Raw genomic sequence first — 14,087 nt, 5'->3', positions numbered from 1 at the left:
CTCTGTGCTGACAGCACGGAGCCTGCTTGGGATTCTCTCTTTCTCCCCCTCCCTCTGCCCCTCCCCTGCTCATGCTCACTCTCTCTGTCGTTCAAAATAAATAAATAAACTTTAAAAAAAAATAAAAATTAAAATTAAAACAATGAAAGATACACTGTGAAAATAGCCCACCTCTAAAAACCAAAATGAAAAAGTGATGGCTGGGTAACAACTGGGTTTGATAAACACAGCCTGGGTGAGAAAAGGCTATAGGTCCATAGTCATCCTGCCTACATGATACGGTAAGAGCTCTTTTGTCTACTATCCCATAAGACCTAATTAAGAGGTGCAGAAAAAGTTACCCCCTTATGTGTATGTGCAAAAATCAAAGCTAAGCTACTACAAATAATAACAGCAGTACAAATTCTTTCCAAGTCCTTAAGCCTGACTGTGTAAGCAATGGTATCTACCCATTCTATTGCACTCTGACTCAAAGCTGAAATGTCGCTGGGTGCCCTGAGGAGGGCTCAGCGCTTGGACAAATTTGGAACACACACTTTGGCAGTTAAAACTTCAGTGAGGAGAATAATTACTTAGGTTGGAAAAAATCAAGATCCTTTTATTACAGCATCAGACATCTGAAAAACTGGAATTTCTTTGAATAAAGTTGACAGTTCAAGTTAATTGGGGTTCTGTGAAAGGTCAAATCATCATCACGGAGTTAAAGCAATTCTCAGTCAAGAGAAAGTGCACAAAAAGAGGGCTTTGTTGAAGGGATAAGGCGGAAACTTCTAGCCTCCCACAGAGGCACAAAAAAATATTGATATCACGAAATTTAAAATCACCACTAACAGGCAACAAAGAATACAACCACAAAGCGCTATCTTTCACAAAACAGAGAGGCCCCACCCCTCCTACACATTCTTGACCCTCTTGTGTTGGAACCCCTCCCAGGGATAAAGAACTCAGTATCACCCAAAGCCACAACACCGTATAGGTCTCGCCATCAATGGAAATTGATTTTCTAATAGATTTCAGCTCATTTTCCCAAGCTATCACACTAGAAGCCTCTGATAGTCAAAAATACGGAAGGAACATCACTGGGATATTAAGTGTGGCCAAAATTGATAAAATTTCTACAGATTAACAAGTGTTCGTATGTACATATATATTTATATACACATAGTGTATGTAGGTACATATATATTTATATACACATATCTGTGAATGTGTGTATATAACATTTATCTACTTCTTGAAGAATGCTGTTAGATTTTGTTTTAAAAGTCAACTCGACTTCAAGACAGCCAAAAAAAAAAAAAAGGCAAGGCCTTTGCCAGCCTCTGGTTAGTTTTACATGTGTTTATTTTTTTGTCTTCTAGCACATTCCCTGTAGTAGCTCTTCCAATCTTGACCCTCCTTCTCAGATCCTCAATCTCACTGCCTACTTTTCAGAGAAGCTATAGGCCATCTGATGTACACTGCCTCAATCCCATGCCTCTCCATGTCAACATTAGCTCATTTCCCCTAACCCACCCCCCCTTCTCGGGGAAAGATCAACCTCTTTTCCAAGGGAATCCTTTCGCCTAGCACCCTGAGTCAATCAATCTCCATCCTAATTCTTTCTGCATATATTATCTGATCCTCATAACCTTATGCAGTCCACACTATTATAAATCTCTCAGTCACTGTTTCCTCATCACTAAAATGGGGATAAATGATTTGCCCAACAGTATTTGGCATTAAGTGATAAAAACCAGCATGGAAATCTGGTTTTTCTATTTCCAAAGCCTCTCTAATTTTCTAATCGTCTCCTGGCTCTCACCACTAACTGCTTCAGTGGTTAAGGTCTCCGTTCTCTCACAATCCACCTCCAAAACCCTTATAACTGTAAGTATTATCTTTCTACATATCCGATCTCATGAAATTTAGTACAGCATAGTGTACGATGTAGGAGAAAAAGCACAAGTTTGAAAGTCAGATAGATGTATTAATTCTGGCTCTATCAAGTTCTAGTCTGTGACCTTAGGGTAGATAACCTCTCACTGGACCTCAGTTTTCTCAAATGTAGTAATGAGAATACTAACCAGTTTATCGTTACAGTTAAGCTTTATCTCTTCAATATAAGGCAATATGGTTCCAGGCTAAGAGAATGGGGCTTCTGAGCCAGGCTGACTGGGTCAATACTTACAAATTATGTCACTTCAGACAGGTCATTTAACCTCTCTGTGCCCCAATTTCTTTACCTGTAAATGGGAAAGATAACAGTACCCATCTCACAGGGTTGTTAGGAGCTTTAAATGAAATGATACTTGTAGAGTGTGTTATAATGCTCAACAAACATTACCTATTAAGGCACTAGATCGTAAGTGCTTTGTGGGCAGGGATGATGACTCATATCTGTATTTCCCATCACATCTCATACGTCAAAGACACTTAATATTTACTGATGAATCACATCAGTTAAGTGTAGGATCCCGGATACTATAAGTTTCAGGCAAAATATTTCTTCCCTGTCCCTTGCTTTTTATACAATCTGTAAGCACACTACAGTGGGTGATCACTTTTCAGACTTAATTAACTACCCTGACAATTTTTACTAAAGGTGACTCACTTTTAAGCTTCTTAAGCAAGCGAGCCCAATGAATAGAACACTTGGGTGCTTTCACACTGTGTCTGTAGCTGTAGCAACTAGGCTATATTACAATCTAGAAACTGACCATATTGGCTTTTTTTTTTCTTTTTTTATTCTCGACTCTCAAAAATATAAAGGAGAGGCTTATTTTAAATAGCATTTTTCCAGGATTTAGGAAGCTAAACGGACATCACAGAAATAAAACTATCAGTGGGCTGAATCTTGGAGGGCTGGATATTCCCAGAGTAAGGAGCCTATTCATCTGGAAGTCAAGCTGAAAAATAAAGGTCTTAAAATCATACATTAACATAACAGCTCTGATGGTATAAGAGTCATAAGAAAAGGTAAATGGCAGACAGTAATTAGGATTTAAAAACATCAATTTCCATGGCACTGAAAATACTTCTACCCAATCCCATCTATTCTCAAGTTAGACTTGGGAATTAGTCAGGAGGCTGTTCATCCATAGCCTCCATTGCCATAGTGAGAAAATGGAACCGGCTACAGAATGCCAAGCCGTGGCAAACCAAGCCCAACATCCTTCTACTTTATATTCTGCAAGGGATACCTTTGTTTTTCCTTCACAAAATGCTAATGCTAAGGTATTCCATCACCTTTCACTAACTCAGACACACCAAGAAATGCAGTCAGTAATCCCACTTTCAATTTAGCTCAAGAGTTAGAGGAGGTTAAAGATATCAACTACCAAGGAGCAAATGTTTCCAGGGCAATTCTAAGTCCTTATTGGATAGGAAGGAAGGAAGGAAGGAAGGAAGGAAGGAAGGAAGGAAGGAAGGAAGGAAGAAACGTTTGCCTCTTAACTTATAAGAGAAATTAAAAGAACTGTTCTGAGCCTAACCTGAGAAAATGCAGTTATAAGAGCAGTAACAATAGTATCACAGTTATCATTTATTGAACATTTACTTAGGGGTCAGGTACTAAGCTAAAAGCAATTCTTCCTCGCAATAATCCAACTATCATTTTTCCCAATTTATAGATGACAGTGTAAGAGGGTAGGGGACTCTTGTCTAAGATCACGCAGAACAGATGGCACAGTGGTACAGGAACCCAGGTCTGGCTCTAAAGCAGGGGTTGGTGACTTACAGTGATGGTTTGTTTTTGCATGGCCCGAGAGCTAAAAACTGTTTTTACATTTTGTAGGTTTATAAAAGGTTTCTAAAAAGAAAAAAACAAAAAGAAGAAAACGCAACAGAGACACAGAGACATATGTGACCCACAAAATCAACACGAATTATTATCTGACTCTTCATAGAAAAAATTAGCAGACCTCTGGTCTTAAAGCCTTGCACCTTTAACCACTACATTGTACTCTCTCTCCATATGGAGGGAAGAGGGTTCTGTGATCGGTTCCTTATTTTAACACCATAATACTCATTTGGCATTTAACTAAATTTAAGATGCCATTATTTTGTTTATATGGCCTGTCTGCCCAAGAAAGCAAAGTTTTTTGAAGGTGGGGATCTATTTCTTTGTATTTTCTGTGCCTAATACATAGTTGGCTGCCTAGCAAATGTTTGTTGAGGGCAGTAAATATAAATAAATCATGTATACATTTGATTTTACATTGTTATACAAGAAATTATACAGAGATGTGTAGCTTATCTGGCCATTTAGCTTAAGGGGTGCTGTAAATAAAATGCAAAAAAACAGGAAATATGAAAACCAGCTAATATGTCTAAAACCCAAGAATCCTAGGGAGCAGAGATACTTGCACATAGGCTTAGCATTTTATTACCTTACAAATGAAAAAGAAGCCTGAGTTCATGCATTTTCCTGATGCACACAACTACCTTGTTGGGCCACCCCTGAGATGCACATTCTAGAAGTCTGTATGGACTGGAAATGGCTGGTGGGGGGGGGGTGGGGAGGGTCGTGGAGAAATGTCTTTTTGCGCCAAGGCTGTTTCTACCGATTTGCAAGTCCGGAAACAAAGCTCAACAAGCTCATCAGTGTAAGCTTGTTCCATGTGAAGATAATCTTCACTCACAGACTGCACTCATCTTTTCAGCCGTCTATATACCCTCACGACCACATTAAGACAGTCGGCAATATGTATCTTTTCCTCTCATGAGGCCTCCGCACAGGCCAAAACGCCTGTGAGCCCATGGTTTGCTTTGCCCTACTCTGAAGACCAAAATATAAAAATACGTAAATAAATCTCAAAAAGAAAGCACACGAAGACACAAGGACTGAAGCCATTTACTCAACGATCGGTCAATAACCTTATGCCACCAGCGTCACCCATACTGCCTATGTGTGGTGTCCCTAATTACTGTTCGGCTGAACTGTCCTGATCATCCTATAGTACAACACAGCGCTGGGAGATCTTTAACTCTTCCTTGTCCTCACCTCGGTGCGCCTAGATGAGGAGGGTCGACCGCACGTATACTACTCAGATGTTACAAGCATAGTACAATAAACCAGGACATCATAAAAAATACCCTAAGCCTTCTTTATAGCTTCTTTCGCGTTCAGGGCTACACGGGAGTAAGGTTTTCATTCTCAACCTCGAAAGGACAGGGCGTAGCAAGAGCGGGGGTGATGGGTAAAGGTGGACTCTTGGCTCCAAGAGGACGCCAGATTCTGAGCAGCAGAGGCACTACTGCAGCTTCAATGGACCTTAAACAAACTGACACCCCAGAGAAATGGATCGCTAGGCTGTCTTCCCCTCCCCCAGTCCCCAGCCCAATCCCAGACACCGCACCCACTCCCTTCCCATCCTCAGTCCCGGGTCCCGGTCCCCAGCTCGGTAGGCAGAGGCGGGGGTGGGGGTGGGGGATGCGTGGAAGAAAAAGGGGGTGGGGTCGAAGGAAAAAAGGTGTGGACACGCAAAGGAAAGGGGGTGCGAGGCAGAGAAAACGGGGGACGAGGCCGAGGAGGAAATGAGGTGAGGCAGAGAAACGGGGGTGAGGGGGCAGGCGAGGCAGAAAATACAAGGCATCAGAAGGGGAGCCGAACACAGGCCGAGCAGGGCCAGGAGAGGAGGCGAAGCAGCCGGCGTTCAGAGAAAGGGGGAGCGCCAGGGGGCGGACATGGGTTGAGGCACTTGCCATAAATCATAGCCAGGCCGGTTTCGTGCAGGAAGCGGGCCCGGCGGTGCTTGAAGAGCCAGATCGTGAGAATGGTGAGGGTGAGCAGCAGGATGAAGATGAGCAGGTTGGCGCTGTCCTGCCGGTGGCTCTCCTCGGCTTGCTTCTCGGACACGATCTCCTCGTCCATGGCTCTCGCCGCTCCGCCGGCGCCGTCCGAAGCCCCGGCCCAGCTAAAGACGCCCACTGCGAGGAGCAACCAGAGCGGCCGCATGAGCCGGCGGGCCCCGGGGCCGCCGCCGCCGCCGCGGCTGAGGGGCGCCCGCAGCCAGCCGCGTCGAGCCATGACTCCCCCCGCCCCCCGCCCCGCTCCTCACCCGCAGCCGCCCGCGGTCGGACCACTCCCCGAGGGCTCACGGGAAAGGGGCGGGGCCCCAGGGAAGCCGTCGGAGCGCGCGCCGGCGCCGCCGCCGCCGCCGCCGCCCTTAAAGGGGACGCGACACTCCCGGCTGGTTCGGCCCCATCCCTTCGTCTTTCGGGTCTCCGCCGCACGGGTTTCTCCCAGCCCCGGACGTGCACCCTCAGGTACTGCCACGGAACGAAAGGCTGTCGAATCTAGCCCACGGCCTTCTGGAAAAGAACCCTCAGCTGGGCGTAATCAAGCCGAGGCAGATCGCGCTAGGTCTACTTTGGTCCTATCCTTATAGCTCTCAGGGGACTCGAGCTTTCATGAGCCATCTCAATATTGTCCCCCGGTGTCTCTTAACTCGATAAAAAGTTGTCCCCTTGGGAGATGCCTGAAACTCCATCTCATTTAAATCGGGTTCTCCTTGTTCAGCCCTCACTGGGAAAAACAACAACACTGTAGTAGCTCATAAAAGAATCGACTCAAAGGCAAGGAATATGCGTGTGCCGGTACGTTCCGTTTTCCTCACACGTAAACCACCCGAGATACGAGTTATCGTTCACGTCAGGAACCTGTGCAGAGACACTCATCAGTCTCGCAAAGAAGATCCAATCGGTGTGTGCTCAAATCTACCTGAGCTCCAAGCACTCCTCTCCCCTCCCAAAGAAGAAATCTTTTGAGGTGTGGCGCGTTTCTCCCTATCCTCTTGCACCTTTTGCACGCTGTCTTAACGCACGTTTCACCCAACTGGTGTCACCTTTGACACCATCTCTCGTCTCTCTTCCTCAAAGAGTATTTACTCTCAGCCTCTCGACCTGGCACACCAGAAAATCCACAGTTCTTCCTATTTTCCCCCATACGTATCAGATCACACCTTAGTCTGTATGGGCTCTCTGTTAACAGTCTCTGGACTTTCATCTCTACCTCTACGTGAATGAACTACAAATCCCAAACTCTGATCTGCCACCCTCCCTTCACCCCTCTACGGGTTGGACACTGAGCACACATCCTTTTGAGGGACCTAGCAAACTCAAAAACTAAAACTGCTTAAAAAAAAAAAAGTTAATGTTTATTTATTTTTGAGAGACAGAGCACAAGCGGGGGAGGGGCAGAGAGGAAGGGAGGCACGGAATCCAAAGCAGGCTCCAGGCTCGGAGCTGTCAACACAGAGCCCGACGTGGGGCTCGAGCTCACAAACCGTGAGATCAGCGGTGAGCTGAAGTCTGACGTCGAACCTAAGACTCAGCCACCCAGGTGCCCCTCAAAAACTAGAACTGCTTTGAAATGAGCTCATTCCCCCCACTACAGACCTGAATGCTTTCTGAAAATGTTCATACCATTTCATACCATTAATGGTATCCAATTCCTATTATTCTGCTTAGTAGAGGTCCTGATTCTCAAACTCTCTCTCTCTCTCTTTTTTTTTTTTTTTATCTCATGGCCATATAACCTCCTTGCTAAGGCAAATAACATCCAGGCAACTCCAAGATACCCCATTTTGGACTCACTTCCACTAACCAGCTCTTTAAGTTCTGTGAGGATAGTGAGCTGGAAAAAAAAAGACCTAGAACAGGTGTTCAAATTCTGGCTCTGTCGCATCAGGAACTATCCTAGGGACTCTGAGCCCATTTTCTCCTCTTAGTACCTGTGTCTGTCAGCATTCCCAAGAAACCTCGTGGCTGCCTGTCCCCTATACCCTGGCTCCAGCCTAACCACACTGCCCTGTGCATGCAGGGCTAGACTTTAGAGAAGCTAGAAGCCCAGGTGAGGATCCTTCCCAGTCTCCCCACTGCCCCATCCCCAGACCTGTCTTGGTCACTCCAGAAGACCAAGAAAATTAGTTTACCTGTTTCTTCAGGCCTAACCACCTAATCCCAGGCTGTTTTGCCTCAGCACAAATCATTCTTTTAGTGTCGGGAACTTGAAAAACACCAAAGTCACAGACTGCTTCCCTGACCACACAAAGCAAATGTCTTCAAGCCCCAGACTCTGCCTCTGTTTACAGGCCCCAGAAACTTAGTAGCCCCTTTGGGCCTTCCCTCCTTTTTCACTGTGAAAATCAAGACCCTCAAGAAGACTCTTTACCGTCTTTACCCCGCAACCTACTTAAGTATCTGGTTAGGGCCCCTCCTTTCTTCTCTCCTCCAGCCTCAGGTGAAAGAGGTGCTTCCTCCTCCCTGATGAAACCACCTACACTGCAGTCTGTACTCCACATTCTGTGACCTCCTTCCTGCCTCTTCCAGGATCTAGTCCGATAATCATCTCTCTCCACCGTTTGCAATGGCTCCTTGTCCACTATCTTTCTTTTTATTGAAGTATAGGTGACATACGCCATAGGTTACATTGTTAGTTTCAGGTGGCCAACACAGCGATTCCACAAGGCTATGCGTTATACTGTGCTCACAAGTGTAGCTCCCATCTGTCCCCGTGCAGCGCTATTATAATACCACTGACTACATTCCCTATGCTGTACCTTTCATCCCTGTGACTGATTTATTCAAAAACTGGTCTTCCTGTTCTCCCAAACCACTTCCAGGTCTCTTCTGAGAAACAGGCCTTTGTCTACACCTGTCTCCACTATCACACTAGTTCTTTCTCCCCCTCGGCGATGAGCTTCTCAAAAGAGTTGGCTACGTTCTCTACACTCTGATCCCTTAGTCCAGAGATTAGCAATGTACAGCCAGCTGAATCCAGCCTGCCACCTGTTTTGGTATGACATGAAACTAGGAATGCTTTATACATTTTTTTGAATAGCTGAAAAAAAATCAAAAGAAGAATATTCTGTGGGAATGCAAGCTGGTGCAGCCACTCTGGAAAACAGGATGGAGTTTTCTCAAAAAACTAAAAATAGAACTACCCTAGGACCCAGCAATTGCACTACTAGGTATTTATCCAGGGGGATACAGGTGTGCTGTTTCGAAGGGGCACATGCACCTCAATGTTTACAGTAGTTCTATCAGCAATAGCCAAAGTATGGAAAGAGCCCAAATGTCCATCAATGCATGAATGGATAAAGATGTGGTGTATACACACACACACACACACACACACACACACACACACACACACACACAGTGGAGTATTACTTGGCAATCAAAAAGAATGAAGTCTTGCCATTTGCAACTACATAGGTGGAACTGGAAGGTATTATGCTAAGTGAAATTAGTCAGAGAAAGACACAAATCATATGACTTCACTCATATGAGGACTTTAAGAGACAAAACAGATGAACAGAAGGGAAGGGAAACAAAAATAATATAAAAACAGGGAGGGGGACAAAACAGAAGAGACTCATAAATATGGAGAACAAACTGAGGGTTGCTGGAGGGATTGTGGGAGGGGGGATGGGCTAACTGGGTAAGGGGCATTAAGGAATCTACTCCTGAAATCATTGCTTCACTATATGGTCACTAATTTGGATGTAAATTTTAAAAAATAAAAAAAATAAAGAAAAAAAAAGGATAAAAAAAGAATATTCTGTGACACGTGAAAATGATGTGAAATTCACATTTCAGTGTCTATCAGTAAAGGTTTATTGGCCACGACCATGCCCATTTGTCTGCTTATGATCTGTGGCGGCTTTTGCACTATAAGGCAGAGTTGAGTCGTTGCCAAAGAGACTGTGGAGCCTGCAAACAGCCTAAGCTATTTGCTGCCTGGTCCTTTATGGGAAAGGTTTGCTGACCTCTGCCATGGTCTCCACCAGTTATCCTTCCATACTTCTACTAGAGGGATCTTTCTGAAGCACAAATCTGATTATATATAGCACAGCCCAGCTCCAACCTCCCCCCCCACCCCGCCCCACCATTGTCTTCGGTTCTGGCTCCTTAGCGTGGCACACAACACTCCCGAAGTCCTGACTTCCGACCACTTCTTTACCTCCTAGCCCATCCTTCTCCCCAAAATACATGTTGCTTCAGCCATTCTGAAGTCCTTGTAGTTTCCCAAATGCTTCACGTGGTTTCCTACATCTATGTGCATTTCCATGCACTCCCTCTGCCTGAATGTTCTTCAACCCTTTCCTCACCTAACTTCTGCTCACCTGACAAAACTCAGTTTAAAGCTTTCCAGGATGCCCTCGGGCTGAGTGTGGGGCCCCTTGTATGAGCCCCCACAGCCCCTTGCGCAACTCTCTCTTAAGCCTTCCTGAAGTATTATCATGCTTGATTTACAGATCTGTTACTCTACAGGTCACGGGAACCTTGAGGGCAGTAACCAGGTGTTACTTATTTCTTTACCGACAGCACCTAGCATAAAGCCTAACCAAAACAGGTATTCAATAAAACACATCTGGGCATCCATGACTGTCTCTCAAATTTAACTGAGTACCAAGGAAATCACCATGTTTGCAGAGGACATTAAATTCTCTTAGCGACATGGACTCGGTTCAAGGACTAAACTGAAAGAGGACTTTACAGTACTGGGTACATAGTAAGTGTTCAGGAAATACTTGGTCACTGAAAAGTGTAGATAAGTTTAGCCTCTCGGTTAGCACAGTCCTCGGCTTACTGGATGTGCTTGATAAACGTTGAGTTGATTAATTCCTGTGTTGGGGGAAATGCCAGAAACTAAGCTGAGGCCATACCTGGAAGGTCTTTATGCTGCAGACATTTTTAACTCATTTATCTCCCTGGTCAACACTTCCCCAGTGATGGGGCGCCTGGGTGGCTCAGTTGGTTGAACATGTCTTTTTCTCAGCCCAGGTCATGATCTCCCGGTTCGTGGTATCCAGCCCTGCGTCAGGCTCTGCGCTGTCATTGTGGAGCCTGCTTGGGATTCTCTCTCTCCCTCTCTCTCTGCCCTTCCCCCACGCTCCCTCTCTCTCAAAAGAAAAAATTCTTTTTTTTTTTTAATTTTTTTTTTCCAACGTTTGTTTATTTTTGGGACAGAGAGAGACAGAGCATGAACGGGCGAGGGGCAGAGAGAGAGGGAGACACAGAATCGGAAACAGGCTCCAGGCTCTGAGCCATCAGCCCAGAGCCCGACGCGGGGCTCGAACTCACAGACCGCGAGATCGTGACCTGGCTGAAGTCGGACGCTTAACCGACTGCGCCACCCAGGCGCCCCATCAAAAGAAAAAATTCTTAAAAAAAAAAAAAGATTCTCTCTCTCTCTCTCTCTCTCTCTCTCCCTCTGCTCCTCTCCCCTGCTCGTGCACTCTCTAAAATAAAAAATAAAAAATAATAAACCCCAGACTTCCCCAATGTTAATTTGACAGCAGAAAGGGGCAGGAGGTGAGGCCAGCTGAGAAGTTAGAAAGGTGAGAAAAAAGTGGTTAGAACAGTAGTCTTGCTGAAAAGTCAGGGGGCCTTAACTTATCGGTTGCAGTAGGAATGGAAAAGGGAGAAGGGAGGCTGGATGCAAGAGCCAATGCAGATGTAGGATTAACCCGTCTTTGCAACTGATTGGCTGGGTAGACTGGGAATGCTTGAGGGAGAACGACTGGAAGATGACTGGAGGGTTTTGAACCTGCATAACTAGAAAACACAGGACTGCTGATAGCGTTAAGATGGGAGGCAGGAGGTACAGGTTGGCTCTGGACAGGTCGGTTTTAAGGGACCAGCGGGATGGCCAAGTAGAGGGTCTGCAGTTCACGAGTGAAGTCAGGACCGGTTAAAGATTTGGGAGCTATATGCACAACATTGAAGTTATGGGAGTTCATGTGTTCTCCAAAGAAGGGAAGGTAGAAAGAGACTCGGTTTTGGGGCAGTGCTATAGGGAATGCCTATATTCAAGAAGTGGGAGACTGGGGCGCCCGGGTGGCTCAATCGGTTAAGCGGCTGACTTGGGCTCAGGTCACGATCTCACGGTTCACGAGTTCGAGCCCCACGTTGGGCTCTTGTTGACAGCTCGGAGCCTGGAGCCTGCCTCAGATTCCGTGTTTCCGTCTCTCTCTGCCCCTCCCCTGCTGATGCTCTGTCTCTCTCTCAAAAATAAATTAAAAAAAAAACTATAAAAAATTTTTAAAAAAAGAAGCAAGAGAAAGAACAGGTCACAAATATCAGTTAGGACCTGGTATAATGCTGGAGTTTTCCATTTATTTTCTAAATGTACCAGCTCAATGTGCTAAAAAAAAAAAGCAAATAAGACCTCTGGTGCCATTTTCAGTGCCAAAGCTACTTGAAATGAATAATCATATTAACCTCAGACAAGTAACCTAGGATACTTCGTGCAGATGTGGTAATGAAACCCCAGGAGAGTTATTAGTAGCTCTAGAAATGGTCCAGAGAAGAGCAATTAAAATCACCAAAGGTGAGAAGCAACTGATGTTTCAGGAAAAACTAAAGGGATAAGGAACCCTTTTAGTCTGGAAAAATATCTAGGAGAGTCAACAGTAGCACAGCAGTAATAATGGCTAGCATTTATTTAGTACTCACCATGTGATATTATTCCAAACGACTTACATGGATGGTCTCACTCAGAACAAACAACAATCTTTCAAGGTAAGTACTATTATTATCCCCACTTTACAGATGAGGAAATTGAGGCATAGTTAAGTAACTTGCCCAATCTCCCAGATAGTAAAGGAGAAGCCAGGATTCAAATCCAACCTGATTCTAGAGCATGTGCTTTTAACCCCAGTGGTATAAACCTTTCAGTGAACAAATCTTAAAGATATGAATCAAGTAATCACAGTCTTGCTTACTAAGATTCAAAACTCTAGATACCAAAGCACCACTCAACACGTTAAGAGGGATACAGCGTTTTGTTTGAATTTCTTACACTGAACATACACTATTTTTGTGAAGAAAAAAGAGATTATGCAATTATCAAGACAAATACTGAAAATAGTAGTTTAGGGGCACCTGGGTGGCTCAGTCAGCTGAGCGTCCAACTTCAGCTCAGCTCATGATCTCACAGTTCGTGGGTTTGAGCCCCACATCGGGCTCTGTGCTGACAGCTCAGAGCCTGGAGCCTGCTTCAGATTCTGTGTCTCCCTCTCTCTCTCTCTCTCTCTCTCTCTCTCTCTCTCTGCCCCTCTGCCGTTAGCGCTCTGTATCTCTGTCTTTCAAAAATGAATAAAACCATTAAAAATTAAAAAAAAAATAGTAGTTTACCCAGCAGGTGGTAAAATTCTAGAATTTGTTAGAGGTTGGAAGAAGTATAGTTTGAAGAAAGGTTTAGTACCTGCAATAGATATATTCCTCTTCTAGATAACCTGTACAGTCAAAGGGAAAGTGGGTTTTTGAACTAGGTAGGAAAGGACAGAGCATGCTGGATAGAAAGAGAATCTGCATGGGAAATGGCACGTACGAATGGTGTATGAAGTTACTCACCTCGCTGGATGGCACATAACAAAATGAATTAACTTGAAGACAATTTTGGATTGTGGTGCCTTCACTATACAACGAACGATCCTGGGAAGACTTGATGAGTCTTCATAAATAACATCTGGGTAGGAAACACTTCAGAGGTCTTTGTCCCCACCTTTAACAAATCCCCATCATGTACCCACTGTGAATATGGAAAATGGCTGTTTCTGTAGGCAAACTAAAGGCACTTCTGGATTCACCTAGGAACTTAAATGCTCTTTCACATGAAGTTTCTCTTTTGTTATAAGAGTTCATGAACACAGCGCTGCCCCTTGCTGTACCTTGCACCTTTGGGATTAACTCCAACCTGGAATACAATGGATGAATGGACCTAAGGTACTTATTTGAATGATACAGAACTTGGTAACCATGACTATGAATACTTAGGCTTCCCTTCATGTTAAAATCTACAGATAAGACCATTAAAATCCCACTCCATGAATAGGAGTTGACCATTTACTTCTAGAAAATGTGAAACTAGCCTCGTTTCTTTTGCATTCTTTACACGGGTAAGATATTTAAAAGAAGAGAATGGGGCATTCATATTAAGAATGTAATGGAGAAAATCAGGGGCACCTGGGTGGCTCAGTTGGTTAAGCGTCCGGCTTCAGCTCAGGTCGTGATATCAAAGTTCATGGGTTTGAGCTCCACATCGGGCTCTGTGCTGACAGCTCGGAGCCTGGGGCCTGCTTCAGATTCTGTGT

General features: G+C 44.7%; 1 protein-coding gene across 4 annotated transcripts in view; it reads right to left on the bottom strand.

The window, feature by feature from the left end:
* Positions 1–14,087, bottom strand: part of SLC9A6 (solute carrier family 9 member A6) — a 63,473-nt gene that overhangs the window by 48,048 nt on the left and 1,338 nt on the right. For 2 of the 4 annotated variants that reach the window (XM_040468601.1, XM_040468602.1), the window contains exon 1: positions 5,686–6,031. In XM_040468601.1, coding sequence (XP_040324535.1) covers positions 5,686–6,010 — 325 coding nt within the window. In that variant the 5' untranslated portion in view covers positions 6,011–6,031. The other 2 variants (XM_040468604.1, XM_040468605.1) reach the window with 2 other exon arrangements.

The sequence above is a fragment of the Herpailurus yagouaroundi genome, unplaced genomic scaffold (assembly GCF_014898765.1).
Source record: "Herpailurus yagouaroundi ecotype Mexico unplaced genomic scaffold, PumYag 67702, whole genome shotgun sequence".
In the NCBI taxonomy this organism is placed as follows: Eukaryota; Metazoa; Chordata; class Mammalia; order Carnivora; family Felidae; genus Herpailurus; species Herpailurus yagouaroundi.
This window is presented reverse-complemented; position numbering and strand designations above follow the sequence as displayed.